The sequence below is a fragment of the Frieseomelitta varia genome, unplaced genomic scaffold (genome assembly GCF_011392965.1).
Source record: "Frieseomelitta varia isolate USP_RPSP 00005682 unplaced genomic scaffold, Fvar_1.2 scaffold_786, whole genome shotgun sequence".
NCBI lineage: Eukaryota > Metazoa > Arthropoda > Insecta > Hymenoptera > Apidae > Frieseomelitta > Frieseomelitta varia.
The window spans coordinates 64,732-80,129 of record NW_025110574.1 but is presented as its reverse complement, the minus strand read 5'-3'; the positions used below and the strand labels follow the sequence as shown (position 1 = coordinate 80,129).

The 15,398-nt window shown below is 37.7% G+C and overlaps 3 protein-coding genes across 4 annotated transcripts; 2 read left to right on the top strand and 1 right to left on the bottom strand.

The window, feature by feature from the left end:
* Positions 1-12: 12 nt before the first annotated feature.
* On the top strand, positions 13-2,612 carry LOC122535886 (cysteine desulfurase, mitochondrial). Of its 2 annotated transcripts, none has more exons than XM_043667773.1 (12): positions 13-96; positions 184-242; positions 303-413; positions 485-564; positions 628-744; positions 837-974; positions 1,048-1,253; positions 1,323-1,444; positions 1,502-1,659; positions 1,773-2,044; positions 2,107-2,196; positions 2,408-2,612. In XM_043667773.1, exons 3-12 carry the CDS (start codon positions 308-310, stop codon positions 2,469-2,471), a joined length of 1,353 nt encoding a protein of 450 aa, XP_043523708.1. In that variant the 5' UTR covers positions 13-96; positions 184-242; positions 303-307; the 3' UTR covers positions 2,472-2,612. The 2 variants fall into 2 exon arrangements, with proteins under 2 accessions (XP_043523708.1, XP_043523707.1); XM_043667772.1 differs by having other exon boundaries at positions 30-92.
* LOC122535887 (ras-related protein Rab-6.2) lies at positions 2,340-3,919 on the bottom strand. The gene is made up of 3 exons (XM_043667774.1): positions 3,525-3,919; positions 3,117-3,361; positions 2,340-3,043 (listed from the first exon to the last, which is right to left on the bottom strand). The coding sequence occupies exons 1-3, from the start codon at positions 3,702-3,704 to the stop codon at positions 2,845-2,847; spliced, it is 624 nt and encodes a 207-aa protein (XP_043523709.1). The 5' UTR covers positions 3,705-3,919; the 3' UTR covers positions 2,340-2,844.
* Positions 3,920-4,800: 881 nt separating this feature from the next.
* On the top strand, positions 4,801-6,744 carry LOC122535888 (COP9 signalosome complex subunit 8). The gene is made up of 4 exons (XM_043667776.1): positions 4,801-5,007; positions 5,115-5,185; positions 6,098-6,276; positions 6,361-6,744. The coding sequence occupies exons 1-4, from the start codon at positions 4,951-4,953 to the stop codon at positions 6,615-6,617; spliced, it is 564 nt and encodes a 187-aa protein (XP_043523711.1). The 5' UTR covers positions 4,801-4,950; the 3' UTR covers positions 6,618-6,744.
* Positions 6,745-15,398: the final 8,654 nt, after the last annotated feature.

The window sequence follows — 15,398 nt, the reverse complement described above, 5'->3', positions numbered from 1 at the left end:
AAAGTATGTGTGTATCTATACATTGTAGAATTGAGAATAACATTGCATCATTTTATGTAGTAGTTGCTGAGTGTTTGTGGACATATGAATGAATAAGTAATAAATTAAGTTTGTCATATCAAATACATTGTATTTACAGTTAATAATTACAATTTACATAATATGTATTATATATTTGCATAGGTAGTTCCAAATCTAGATGTAATTTAGAAACCAAACTATTCACAGTCAGGTTATCTAAGGTTAGAATATGTATTCTGAAAATCGTCGATAATTGAAATAAATTTGTGTTTTTATAAAAGTTAACATGTTCCGGCCAGCAAGAAGTTTGTTATATTTTTTAAGTCGTATCAAGGAATGCCGTGCAGTGCATGTTAATAGTCAAAATTTATCAGAAATTACAGAATATGAGTGTAAGCATTCTATTTTATGTAATTGCAGAATTTCATTAATTTTTGTATGTAAATATATGATTAAATTATAGCTGTCATCTCAGATGAGTACAAAAGAGGACCTGCAGAAGGCAGGGCACTTTATCTGGATGCTCAAGCAACTACGCCAATGGTAAATATGTGATGTGATAATTGTGATAAATATAATTTGACATTTAAATTACTTATAATATAGGATCCACGAGTATTGGATAAAATGATGCCTTATCTCACATTATATTATGGAAATCCACATTCCAGAACTCATATGTATGGATGGGAAACAGAAGCTGCTGTTGAGCTTGCTCGCAAAGTTAATATCATATAATTTATATAAATTTGTTAAATTTATTGAAAAAAATTATAATTTAATAAACTGATAATCAAATGTTTCATTCTTAACAGCAAGTAGCAAATTTAATAAGTGCAGATAATAAAGAAATTATATTTACATCTGGTGCCACAGAATGCAATAACATAGCTATTAAAGGTGTTGCGAGATTCTACAAAGGAAGAAAAAATCATATTGTGACGACTCAGATAGTATGTTAATTGTATTGAAATATTAATTATGTAATGTTATGAATTTATTGTTATATATTATTTTGTCAAATAGGAACACAAATGTGTGTTGGATTCTTGTAGAGCTTTACAAGCAGAAGGATTTGAAGTAACATATATTCCAGTAAATCCAAATGGCCTTATTGATCTTAATCAATTAGAAGATGCAATTAGACCAACTACTTCTCTAGTTTCTGTTATGATGGTAAATAATGAGATTGGTGTGCAACAACCAATTGCAGAAATTGGTACCATTTGTAGGTAAGGAAAAATATTGTAAGTTAATATCAAGAAAAAATTTTAAATTTTATAATAATATTAATTTTATAGAAAGAAGAAAGTATTTTTCCATACAGATGCAGCTCAAGCAATTGGTAAAATTCCAATTGATGTTAATGCTATGAATATTGATTTGATGTCTATTAGTGGTCACAAAATATATGGTCCAAAAGGTACATTTGAGATAAATTTTGGTTCTGTATTTAAATAATTATAAATGAAATTTTAAGGGATTGGAGCTCTGTATGTGAGGAGAAGGCCAAGAGTACGCATAGAAGCAATTCAAAGTGGTGGTGGCCAAGAAAGAGGTATGAGAAGTGGTACTGTTCCAGCACCTTTAGCAGTAGGCCTAGGAGCAGCTTGTGATTTGGCACAAACAGAAATGGAGGTATTTTTAGTTATAAAATAAATATGTATTATGATTATAAAAATAAATATGTATGATGATGTAATATGTATTATGATCCCTAACTAAATTTGTTCATTTTTTTTTTTTTTTAGTATGATCACAAATATATCACAATGCTTTCGAACCGATTGATTGACAAAATAATGTCAAATCTACCACATGTTATACGTAACGGAGATCCAGTAGCTTGGTATGCTGGATGTGTAAATTTGTCTTTTGCATATGTAGAAGGAGAATCTCTATTAATGGCTCTAAAAAATGTTGCTCTGAGTAGTGGTTCTGCTTGCACTAGCGCGAGTTTGGAACCTAGTTATGTTTTAAGAGCAATTGGAACATCGGAAGATCTGGCACATTCCAGTATCAGGTAAATTAATATGTTCATGACATAATAATGTGATTATTATCATGTTTTGTTTATCTATGTAGATTCGGTATTGGTCGTTTTACAACTGTTGAAGAAGTTGATTATACTGCGGAAAATACAATCCGGCACGTTAGAAGACTTCGAGAAATGAGGTACATTTTATTTAGTTATAATATATTTATTTGATATGAAAGCACGGATGAATTACGCTTTGCATAATCTTGGCGATGAATATAAAAAGCGCGATATTATAACAAACGGAGGGCATAAATTTATTGTTGGACGTCTCTCATAATTAAGAATATATGGCCTTATATATTTTTTATATATACTTAGTAATACATATTTAAATTGCTTTTGCAGTCCATTATGGGAAATGGTCGAAGAGGGAATTGATTTGAAAACTATTAAATGGACTCAACACTAATGACATTTTATATAGTTCCAATTATTTAATATGAAGATAATGTGGATCAAATATACAATGCTGACTGTGAGTGATATAAATAAATTAAGTTTAATTAAGTAAAATACTTTTCAATATGTAATAAATGTTTATTTAAACTTTTCTGCTTTTATGACTTTTTCAAAGTTTAATTTCAATTTCATATAAATTCTATTAATATTCCCCCTTTTTTCCCCATTTCTTGTTTCGTGATATTTCTCTCATAGAAAAACTTGGCATTATCGTTACTTGATATAAAAAGGTATTTTCACTCATCACATTTTATTACTGTGTTGAGTTATCCGAGTTGTAAAGAATATTGCATCAGGATCATACACTTGCTAATATTTTTTATTTAGCACAAACATGATGGATCAGCAGCTTCATCAATGTATGAAATTTTAAATCTGTCTTTGTCCATTTCATGCAATTCCATGCGTGATCTGTTAGCTTCCACTAGATGCTGTGCTATATCTTCAAACATTTCATGTATCCCTTCTCCAGTCTTACATGATGTCTTATATATGCCAGAAATTAAATTGTGACATTGTTCACTGCAATAAACAATATATTATTGTTTGTACATAGATGTACATTGCATAGCAGTTAGATTATAATTAAATTTACCAAAATTGTTCCATTTCTGCATCTGTAACTTGTGGAGCTGTGCTTTCTAAATCACTTTTATTTCCACATAGAAATATTTTTGCATTTTCAGCATACGTAACAATATCAAGTAAATGTTGAGATAAGAGATGAAAAGATGTTGAATTATCTAATGCAAAAACTAGTATAGCAGCTTCTGCAAATTTATAATAGCTGGACGTTACTGATGCAACTCTTTCCATACCACCCGTATCCCACAATTGCAACTGGAAAATAAAATAGAATTAAACGTTTAACATAAATATAAAAAGTATAACGTTTAACAAGGTAATTTAAATAATTTATTGATATATAAAAAAAATGAGATTGATTATATTTAATTCAATTTCAAGGATTTTGAATATATATAGATATATATAAACACATTACTCGTATTCGTCTGTCCTCAACAACATATTCTTTATCGATATTATCGAGACCCAATGTCGATTTTCTATCGCTACTCGCTATAAACGTATTATTCGCGAACCGCCTAAATATAGATGTCTTTCCAACACCATATTCACCACATAGGATAACCTTCTGTTCGGTTACTTTAACAGTAGCCATGTTAGGCTTATGTCACTTCGCCGGTCGTATTAAAATACAAAAACTGCAGTATCAGTAATAACAAATCATAATATTTAGTTGCATTTTCTGCGATGATGCAAACATTTTATTCAATGGTCATTCGCCTGTATACAGTCATATAAGCGTAATGACAGTCGTGACTATAGAAATATTATATCAGTAACAGACCATAAAACACTGCTTCTATAAAATACCTATTCACATTGATACAGTGTAATAAAAATTTTAATCAATTTTTAACAGTTTTTGAATAAAATTATAATGTACTTTTAATATAATTATAATGTATTTTTAATGTAGATTTGAATTAAATATGATCATTAAGTAAGGATAGGATAGACATGACACTGGGACTTTCCATCTCATGTTATGAAACAATAAAAAGTTTGCAATGAATTGTGTCTTTACAATATAACAGTGAACATAAGTTGTAAGTAACATTATTCTTATCATATGATTCCAAATAATATCTATAATAGAAAAATTTTGTTAAATATAATGGAAATTCACGAGTAAAATGAGCAAAATTAATGATGGAGGATTACTACATTTATTATGTACTACCAAATTGAATAAATTGAATTCATTAAATTAATAGAATTTAAATCTTTTTATATAAAATTAGTAAATGTTTACTTAAAAAATATTGCAGTATAGAATTCCATTTATGATTGTAAGATAAATTTTATACCTTATTTATAATTTAAAATTTAATTTAAACTACTACCATATTGAATCGATAATATCGTGTATCGATACGAAAAAGAAGATTAAAATGTAGAACACGGATATACATTGAATACCAGATTTATTTTATACTTTATTTATGATACAAGTTTCTTTCTAATTTTTGAATTTTTGTAAATTGCAAAATTTTTGAATCGGAATTAACTTATTGAACTTAAATTTCATTAAATGAAATATTCTATACATGTAAATGATCTAATTGTAATTAGCTAAATTAATGATATAAAAATGTATCCATTTAAATCAAAATTTCAAATCGATGAGTATATGACTGTTTAATGATAATTTGAAAAATTGGTTTATTAGGTGCTGCCATCTATATCGAAGTAGTACAGGAATTATAACCTATGTAACCTATGTTCAGTCTTCAGCTGTTTAGATTTCTTGTTTGACGTTAATTATTTCAATGTTGCCGCGTACTTTTAACACAATTGTTTCAATAACGTTTTTTTCTCTGTGGAAATAACGAAATTTCATCATGGTGCTAAGTGAAGTAGATAAATTTCTCCACGAATTAGAGAAAGCTGAGTTAGAGGTAAGTATATCGTTTGAGCGTTATAAGTTATAGGTTATGCCGACTACCTTTCTCGAAAATATCAGTAAATATTTTATGTATTTAATCATTACATATCTTTTTTACAGGCGCCTGGTGGAGTTGCATCACCACAGACTTATGCTCAATTATTAGCTGTATATCTTTATCAGAATGATCTGTGAGTATAATTGATTTTAGTTTCTTTGTCTTATTTTTTAAATGTTGATCAAAAATAAGTCAAGTCTCTCATTTAAAAATATTATATATCTCACGACGTAAAGTTGCCACATGCTATGCTTATACGTTTGAATGATAAAATTATTGTTTATATATATATATTATGCTGACGCCATCTGTAAATTCATATCCATGCTTGCGAAATACAAATTTCTTTTTTTAAATACGTAATTTCCTTGATAAATGATAATTAAGACAAAAATAATTACTTGTTTATTTATATAGCGTAAATATATAACGATGTTTTTTCTGAAGTGCCTTATATATCTTATTTAATTTTGAACTTTTTGAGAACATCCCCAACTTATAATTACAATACCTTTTCTTTTATTTTTTAATAAAAATCATCTCAAAAATAATCGATCGGTTTTATAAATTATGCGTTTATTAATTTTATCATACGTAAAAAATCATGAAGAAGAACGATCTCATTTATTATTGCAGCTTACTAATTTATACTATATTATATTTATCTCATTTCATCAATATTTTGATATGTTGCTTGTTAACCCGGGATTACCCACTTGGGGGTCTAGCGCAGGTACATCCCGGCGACTAGACCTTCACGTGGGTAATCCCGGGTTAATCGCATATTTAATTTTATAAACGAACATTTTTTTCTAATAATTAACTTTTTACAGTACAATTGTTTTATGATTTAATGTTTTGTCAAATTTATCCTCGAAAAGGATTTGGTTATATTTTTATACTTTAGAACTTGTAACAAACACTTTGCTTCTTACTCGGCTTCTTACTATTAACAATACTTCAACGACACAAATTCATTCCTTGTAAGACCTGCACGAGTGAGATTTCGATCCGTCTTTATTTGATCGAAAAATCACCGTCGCAGATGCAACGCCAAATACTTGTGGAAGCGGATACCAGCGGACCTCAAAAGCGGAAATGCAGAACTTGGCCAGATATGGATGGTAGGACAACGTATGTGGCAAAGAGATTGGCCTGCAGTTCACGTGGCCCTCAATGCAGAATGGAGTGAAGATGTCTCTGATATTATGGCTGCTTTAAAAGGTATAAGTATAGTAAAATAAATTAGAAATCAACTGAAATTTCTTTGCTTGCGCCAATTAATTCTAAATTGTTTTTTTTTTTCAGATAATGTTCGAGAAAGAGCGATTATCTTAATATCGAAAGCTTATTCGTCGTTGGGTTTAACCGTGTTCGCGTCAATGACGGGCTTAACGTTGGAAGAAGCGCGTCGGGTTGCCGTTGAAAGGGGCTGGACCGTGGATGGGACTATGGTTCAACCTTGCAAGATTCAGAAAGAAGAGAGTAACCTTGCCAACGAAGTTTGTCTTACCGAGGATCAGCTGTTCAAACTCACTCAATTCGTGTCCTTCTTGGAGAACTGAACAGGCTGTAGCGAGTCGTCAATGATGAAGTTCACGCAACACGAAGACACGAACATCGACAGTACTTTAAACTTAGTTTTACCTCGTAATCGTATTATATAAAGGAGGAAGTGTGCTTCAAAGGAAACACCTGTGTCCCTTCCCTAAGTATATACCTCGGTCTACCTACGCGTCCTGCCTATTCAATCGGAAGACTCATTCGATGAAGCTCGCTGTAAGCATGGAGTCAACAACTCGATTAATCAATAACCAGCTGCTGCGTGCGAGGAAGCTGGCATTTTCTAGAAGAAGAACTTTCCATACCAGAGAAGAAAAACTTCACGGACCGAATCACGGTTTTTAACTTAATATATATATATATATACGTTTTGATCAACCAGTGTTCATTTAAAATTAAAACATCTGGAACGAATTATTCTGTTGTATAAAATAATAATCACAGATATGTGGTCAATTATGTCCTGATGCAACGTCCTATCTGTAAAAGGTTGTTTGCTTTTATCATTCGATAATTTTCATTGACCATTTCGTTCCTTTCAGATTCATTTTTCCCTGTGCGATGTTATTTCTTTAGTTTCTTTTAAAGTCTTTTTATTAGCATCTTGATTTGCAGTATCCTCTGATTTTTTTTTTTTAATTATCGAGCCTGAATTGCGTAAGCAGTACAAGATCCTACAGCGATAAAGCCATGTTCGCTAGAGGAAAGAGTGATCTCGAAACGAGTAGCTTCGATCGCGCGTGAAAGCAAGCGGGTGTATCGTGCGCGAGGATTCTTCCGCGGGCATTGCGTCACGCAAATCGAATCCTCGCGGGTTAGAAAAATCGCGGACAGATAGGTATGCTCGTGGCCCTCGACATGCCTCTGAGTAATTCTCTATGAAATCGATTCTGACCGTCTCGTATTGTAAACGCTGAATATGCACAATCGTACGGCGATTGCGTAATGTTAGATACTCTCAAAGAAATCGTTTCTACCAGTCAGCAGGTAGCCGGCGTGTGCACCCACCATCATTGGTATCGGTTGTTCTTTTTTGGCTCCGCTATACTCTAGAAAGTTGTTGCACCGGTATCACCAATCCTACACGATACACCAGTTTCATATTTTACATGGTATACGGCTGTTGCGCGTAAATTTCCGTAGAAATCGGTACGATATACTTAAGCTCTTATTTAATACTTCTTTTCCTCTGTTCTATATTTACAATTAATTTTCATTTTTACAGAAACAGCTAACGCTATATGTGAACCGGTACAAGATTCATCATAAAACACTCCACTTTTATTGAAATGCTTTTGACGCATTGTCGAAGGGCAAATATTTATAAAATTCATCGTTGCTGAAACGTGGGAAGGATTGAAAAGAAAAGACTTCGATGTATCTGGAAGGCGTTCCCACGCGTTCGTACCACATCAAAGAGCCTTTCCTAGCTGTTGTTTATATCATGAATGTGCGATCGGCGCAGTAATCGGTATCGAAAAAGGCGTCAGGTCAGCGGGGGGTTGCAAAATGGTTAGAATGTAGCTTAGGATGAAGATGACGATGCCGACTTTATGTTACGTATAAGAGGCTCGTTGCCATGGCATATTCTATTCACTGTGTCTTTGAATAATGCAGATTCATCGTCGTTCCAATGAGCGATGATTGTATCGCGATATAGCACCATTTCTTCTTCGTTTCCTATCCTCCCTCTTTCACGAGCTCATCATTGCTCCGATAAACAACGAGTGCGGTTATTCGTCGAGGGTAAAGCAACCTCTCGAGACTTATCATCACGAATACTTTACACGCTTTCTAATATTTTTACTTTTTTAAAATTCTTCAATTCTTGAAATTAAAAGAATCTCGTGAATGTGTAGAATTACTTCAATAAGATAGGACAAATAACAAACATTGAAAGATGTGATAACCGATTATCGAAGGAAACATTCTTGTTAAAATGAGCAATTAATTAAATCGTCTCGCATTTTTTTTATTACTTTCGAATTGAACATCTTCCTTGAGCGTTTTTCTTTTTTTTCTTATTAAGTTCAATTTTCAGAGTGTAAGCTGGCTGAAAATTTGAAAGTAACCGGATCCGAACGATCAGACACTACTCCCTCGAGTATCTGCACGATTTCTAGAAGCTTGTACGCTCAGTACCACCGAGTATTACTAAAGACGAGTACTAGTTTGCAACATAAAACGCGAAGGTGAGAGGCAAGAGGGAAGACCCGGGTTACCAGTTACCTTACCTGACCTCCCCTCGTAAGAGTACGCGCCGGTGACTCGCGTCTTCTTTCCCGAGAGCGTAGCTGTGCCGTGGCCTGTTGCGGTGACCTTTGCACGTCGCGGAAAACGCCGATGCTCCGTGAGCGAGCGAGTGGCACGAATCGAACGCGACTAGTCGATTTCGAAAGTCTCATCGCGGCGGAAGAGCCGTCGGGGTGAGAGGACGGGGACGAGGAGGATGATGATAATGATGAAGAACAACTAGAAGGCCGATGAAGAACGTTCCCCTTCGTTTAACTATCGACGTTTCTTGTTAGGTCACTGATAGATGCGTTTAAATGGAGAAGCAGGAGGGTGTTTCGACACCTGTCGCCCCTTGTTCTCCGGCCACAAGGTCGTTGGGAAACCTGTTTGCACGAAGGGGAAATAGTCTGTCATAAAAAACTTTCTCTTTATACTAAATTGATAACGGATGCGAAATCCTTTGTCGTTTGTGAATAGTTCATGACAGGTCAGTTTAATTTGTCATTTTACAGAAACTTGCATTGCTAGGGTGGTGACTATTGAATTGAAGAAAAATGGGTTGTAGATACCTTCCGTCACGATTTCATTCGTTCGTTCAAACAATCTGAAAAAATGTAATCGTATCATGTCCTTCATTAATTCTACTCTCCCTAGTTATGTTATCTCATAGTAAAATGAAACAAGAAACTCGCTAGGATGGCAATGTTTCTCCGTTTTCGATCGTCCAATCTGGTTCCTAGGTTGCGTAACATCTAGTTAGAAGTTGCATCTGAACCACGATCCTTCTTTGTTGCTCATCTGATTCGATCTTTCCCTTCTTATCGGTCTCTCTCTTTCTCTTTCTCGATGCCCGAGCTACTACACTACCACTATATTACCACTTACGTCACAAGAAAAAAAAAAAAAAAAACAGGTCTACCTGTTACCGAACTGATCGAACGACTTAAATTGTTTGGGACAGTAAACTCGATGAGCCAGTCTCTACGGGGGTTGTACCGTTAAGAGTAGAACAACGTGTCTGTGGTTTGAGCAAAAAGAGAGAACAGCCAAGGAAAGAGAGGGAAAAAGCACAATTGAATGTTGGCGGACCCGTGGGCGGGACGCAGTTCGATTGTTTCTTTATCGCGATCATCCTCGCTCCTTCTTCTACGGCGGAGCAATGGCAATCTCACCACCGATCCGCGCAATCATTCGCGTACTCGGTAAATTTCTATATCGTAGCCTGTATCATTGTCCTTGTTGCGTCGCGCGACGCGTTGGTTCACGTCGCGTTCTCGGTGGGTGCGCTCAGAATGCACCTTCTCCGCGGCATTCCACACGGAAAGAAAACCGATCGTTACCTTTTGCACAATTGCATCTTGCGGAATGTTAACGGTGATCGGTTGGGGGATCATCGATTCGTCTCGATCGAAACACCCCCGCAGTTTGGCCACATGCTCGTTCGTGGCATTTCCAACGAGATATCAAGTCCGCATGTTGGACTTCGTGAGAAACGAATTTTGGGGAGCGTCTGACTAACCTGAATCTTAATGGAATTTAGAAGAATAATAACGAATAGACGAATGATAGCTCCGCGCGCAGATCGCGGCCGTTGTCTATATCGCGCGTAGACTTTCAGTTCTAGATCCTTTGTCTGGGAATGTCCGATCAAAGTATTCCCAACCAGAAATCTAATACGCAACAATGCTTTCTCGTGGCCCGTATTCGTTGGCCCCGGCCATCCTTTATATTGTACCTCGCCAGATTACCCGCCGATCAACGATAATCGAATTACCCGGTACCTACGAAATATTCCAAATAAGGCGTTTCACGCGGTTTTAGAGACGGATAACAGGCCAAGTTACGTAACCAGGGATGAAGGAGGAAAAGAGAAACCGAACTCGCAACACGACTGAATTTAGCTTGCATTAGGAATTCATGACTACCGAAGAGAAATTGGCTATGACGCGGCACCGTGACAAATATGCGGCTAAAGTTCTACTGGCACCCCGATTGACACGATAACCCTCTTCGTATTTGCAACAATGTCTAGTCGTGACTGGCTAGCTTAGAAGGATCCTTGCTATCCTGTTACTTCGCATTCTTTTTTTTTTTCTTTTTCTTTTTTTTCGAAACATCAACTACAGCATCGTCTTCGTCATTTTGACTTTTACAGGCTAGCAGCACGAGGCTATGGTTCGAAGAAGGAAGAGAAACAAGTAATATGAATTCTATTAATTACAAGTTGGACTTTCGACTAGTGGAACGACTAGGAGACGTCTAGACACTTGCGACTCGAGTCGGGTCGAGAACTTGTTCTGCCAACTGGTCCGGCTATTAGTTCGACTGATTTTTGATGTTCAAGTTACCATTCAGCGGCTCGGTTCCGTTTAAATATTCGAATCCACCGATTATCATGACTGGTACACTCCATGGCGATTAATGCACCGCAACATCATCGAGAGAAAGGTATGAGAAATGCCTTGGAAGGCGTCTTCTTCTGTTTGGAAAGTGGTTCAACTTTTCGTGGAAAGTGAAGGGGATCGTATCGAACGTAACGAAGCTTTTCCAAGGGTTACGATGTTGAAGGCTGATAGCTCCCTTACTCGGTTGCATCGGTGGCATGCCACGAGGCGGCTGCATAGCGCAGCGTGCGCGCATGGCGGGCAACAGACTTCTGGGATTTCGCAAGCGCGGCACTCTCGCCACTCCGGAGATAAAGAGAAATACCTGAGAAGGTGCAGGTGAGGTAAGGCGCAATGAAGCAGCGAGGGGGAGAGGAGGATAGCTTCTCGCTGGCGACCTAACACAAGAGTTGCAGAAAGAAGAGTGAGAGGGGAGAAGAATCGGCGAGAAGAAAGACAGAGGAGACCGTTCAACTGGGAGAGAAGGCAGAGAACGGAATATGGGATCACCTAAGGTTAGGGTTCGCGATGCTGCGCCCACGTACCTATTGTCTCTAACTTTCGTGCGCTGCGGGAAAAAGGACGCGAGTTGCCTACGGTGTATACCGAGCCGCACCACGTGCATCGTCGATACCTTCTAGCCACGAGATGCTCCGATATTCGGTTTTCTTGAAAGACAGAAAAAGATGCGTCTGTGGTGTGCGTGAAACAAACGTTAATTTTAACGTTGAATTCCCTTTGATTGTCAGGAGTGCCTTCATATGACCATAAACCGTGTATCGATTGCGAGAAATCCGAATATGCAAATCATATGTAAGGGATGAATCACAGATACGTCCTCCAATTTGCAAACGGTTGGTCGAACAGTAATATCTTATTTATCAGACAGAACTGGTGACGTTGAACAAAAGTCGACAGGTGTATTGCGTAGATAGCGTTGCGCAGATGCATTGAGATAACATATATTACATCAGAAGTTTAGCCGAGATAGTGTTTGCAATTATATTCGCAATTATATTTTGGGTTGTCGATCTCGCTATTCCAATCGGTGACCTATTGATATAACTCAGATGTATTCTTCTCTCTAATAGCGGGCACACTGAACGCTCTACATCGGCTTGTTAGAGGAAAGATTTTTAATCGTGACTCTCGTTGCTATTCGACGATTATTGAACCGGTTTTAATTCGGTTAGCCCATGACGTCACTACCAATACAATTGTCTTGTGTGCCAAATTCGTCACCAAGCGAAAGGAGCTGTTTAAAATAGTAGTTAGTTCTTTTGAATGAACTCTTTTATTCGTTTTGTTTAATTATCGTTCGTTGGAAACATTATCTTCTTGTTTTTTGGATACCATACTTCGAAACTCTCTCTCAACCCTCGGCGTGAACAAAAATTAATGAATTGTAAATAATAATGAAACACGTTTCACTTGCTTCGATTCTCTATCGAATTATTTGAATCATGTCTATGCCTCTTGAAACTTTTCCGTGTTTAGTAATTGCTACACCGTGCAGCAAATAGAACGATCGGTTCCTTAGATGAATAGAATATTCGTCACGATTTACTTTTCTAAACTTTTTCTCGAGTGTTTGATTTAACACGATCAAGCGACGTCGTACAAGTCGAGTGCAAGTCTCAAGTTTACATATTGCATGTGGAAGTTTTGTATAATTGAAATCTTTGTCAGAATTGTTTTCCTTAGAAGGAACTAGCTTGAAAATGTCGAGCGTTTTATTTTGATATCGATGAATAAAACACGACACTGCTGGCGTTTTATTAACGTTTCAGTTTTCTTTTAGAAAGATGTTAGAAAATAATGCAACTCGGCGAACTACAACGTATTAGCTGTGACCAATTCTCGATATTTTTTCAGTAGAAATAACAATAGAGATAATAAATGAATAGAGCGCTAGGAAATCTGGTGACTCTAGGTCTGTTGCGCCGGGTGGCGGCCACCAACGTTGTGCACGATTCTGCTCGATGGTTCCCACCTACCGTAGCCGCGCGATCGTCGGCTCTAAACGTATCACAGTTCTTTAACAATCGTCCCGAACCAACGTGCTTGTAATTAGACACGATATTCGTGTCAAACGCGAGCTCGAAAGACTTTCACGAAAGGCAGAACGTCGACCGTGTGGTTTTGTAACTCGTGGCGATCATCCGCTCCGATCAAAGTTTCGCCGATTTTTACGCTTAATTAACAAGCGTTCGAGGTCCTCGTTCCTCGGATACACGGTCCGTTTCTTTCGTTCCTTCGTGTCGCAAATTTCTCCGAAAATGTTAGGGGATTCCACGAGTTGGCGCTCGCACGTTGCATGTGGAAAGTCCCGGTCGTTGTTGTTTACCGTTTCTCATGCGTGGGTGTATCTTCTCGGTTTCTTTCTCTTTCGTCGATCATCGGCGATCAATTTCACAGCTGACCACCGGTACGCCTATCATCAGCAGACTTGCGTAAATTTAAAGGGTTAGAGACTTGAAAACTCCCATCGATGACGCTATTCTGAGAACCGTTAAGTGGCGAACGCTCATACATTGTTCGCCTGTGCTTCGATCCGCCCTCCGTTGTTGCGCTTGATTCTTTAAACGATCTTATTGTTCGGTTTCGCTCGCGTGTTACTTTTCACCGGAGAAAATAAATAGGCATGTAACCGAGCCGTTGCATCACTGGCAGATATCCCGACAAAAGCTTTTAGGAAACGCAACGTGAGTTACGTTCAGTGAGGATTTCATAATCAAGCGTATCGGTTATTATCGAATGGGGGGAATACTCTGATCTTCGATTATTACGTTACGAACGGTTATATTATTTTCACTTGGAAAGAAAGCGCTTAGCAGCTAGGCACGATTTAAAAACGATTACTTGAAACAGTGGCTGTTATTGATCAACGCTGATAAGCCAATGACAAGTTGTGTAAAGCTATTCCTTATAGCTTGTTCAGGTCATGTAAAACTTACAAGTAGTTAATGAAACGTGCATGCGCTTTAATACTCTTGAATCAATAACGTGAAACGGAAATTAATTCCCTGTCTGTTCACGTCCTCACAAATCAGTCTAATAGTTTGCTTTTCAGTTTGTATGTGTATTCACAACTTTAACATGCTTATTTTCACTTTCAGTTTGTTCATTTACGTTTGCACTCTATAAATTAGTGATAGGGGATATCGCGCGATCGTCCATCGTTCCCGTTTAAAGCAACATTTCCGGGTGTTCTCGTGCATCGCGTCTGAAATCGCGGATTCGCATCGTGACTGGGCTCGCGGTTTGACTCCGCGTTTATCTGCAATCTAATCGGTTAATTAAGCATTTAACGGGATGGGCATCGCGCGGTTGAAAGCAAGGACGTCGTTAAACCGCGAAAATAGCGAATTCTTCTTTTAATCCAGATAAAATTATTTCCCTTCCTCCTCACGATCCACTCATAATCACCCGAAACGAATCATCTCTTGGGGGATGATTTCTCACTGGAAATCACCAGTTATTCTTTATTTCCTTCTCGCACCCTTGTGATATCGTACGCAAGATTTTTTTTTTCCCTTCGTACAGATCGATTCTTTACTCTCGATATCGCTGTCCCTCTCTCTAATCGTTCACGCAGTAATCGTTTGTGTCCCACTTAAGTTGGATAGCGTGGGATAGGCCCTTGGGAGATGATAATTACACGTCGCGCTGCGGGTCGACCTACGGGCATGCCAGCACGACCGTATCGTACCGTACGTTACGGCCGTGCACTCTCACCGGTACTCTCTGTCCTCGCCTCTCTCTCTTTCCTTTCCACACCGTCTGTCCCGTTCTGATCCTGGGAGCCATGAAGCTGGCCGGCTCAGAGGCGTTCGACACCGTGCGGTACTCTCTGTACTATCATCGGCGGCCCGTTCGTGTCCTCGCCATGAGTAGTACCGGTAAGTACCGGGGTCGAACGCGCGCGCTGCACCGGTACGACCTCCGTATCGCACTATCGCCGAGCTCTCGCGCGAGTAACGTCGCGATTAGCGCGCATAATCGACCGGTTGGAGCGTGTCCGTCTTCCCTCCGCTCTTTAGAAATGTCTGTCGCGCCTCTACGAAAGCTCCTTTCGATCCCGCTTTTTATTTACGTGTCAGTCAGTTCGTTCTGGGCTCTTCATTTTTCCCACGATTGTAATTTTTCGAAGTATTTCAAACG

Bases quoted from the DNA above. Each gene is read 5' to 3' on its own strand.
- LOC122535886 (XM_043667773.1), top strand. From the start codon at position 308: ATGTTCCGGCCAGCAAGAAGTTTGTTATATTTTTTAAGTCGTATCAAG. The intron at 975-1,047 runs GTATGTTAATTG...TTTGTCAAATAG, and splicing joins ATATTGTGACGACTCAGATA to GAACACAAATGTGTGTTGGA. The intron at 1,254-1,322 runs GTAAGGAAAAAT...TTAATTTTATAG, and splicing joins GAAATTGGTACCATTTGTAG to AAAGAAGAAAGTATTTTTCC.
- LOC122535887 (XM_043667774.1), bottom strand. From the start codon at position 3,704: ATGGCTACTGTTAAAGTAACCGAACAGAAGGTTATCCTATGTGGTGAA. The intron at 3,362-3,524 runs GTAATGTGTTTA...TTTATTTTCCAG, and splicing joins TTGAGGACAGACGAATACGA to TTGCAATTGTGGGATACGGG. The intron at 3,044-3,116 runs GTAAATTTAATT...TGTTTATTGCAG, and splicing joins GCAGAAATGGAACAATTTTG to TGAACAATGTCACAATTTAA.
- LOC122535888 (XM_043667776.1), top strand. From the start codon at position 4,951: ATGGTGCTAAGTGAAGTAGATAAATTTCTCCACGAATTAGAGAAAGCT. The intron at 5,008-5,114 runs GTAAGTATATCG...TCTTTTTTACAG, and splicing joins TAGAGAAAGCTGAGTTAGAG to GCGCCTGGTGGAGTTGCATC. The intron at 5,186-6,097 runs GTGAGTATAATT...TCACCGTCGCAG, and splicing joins TATCTTTATCAGAATGATCT to ATGCAACGCCAAATACTTGT.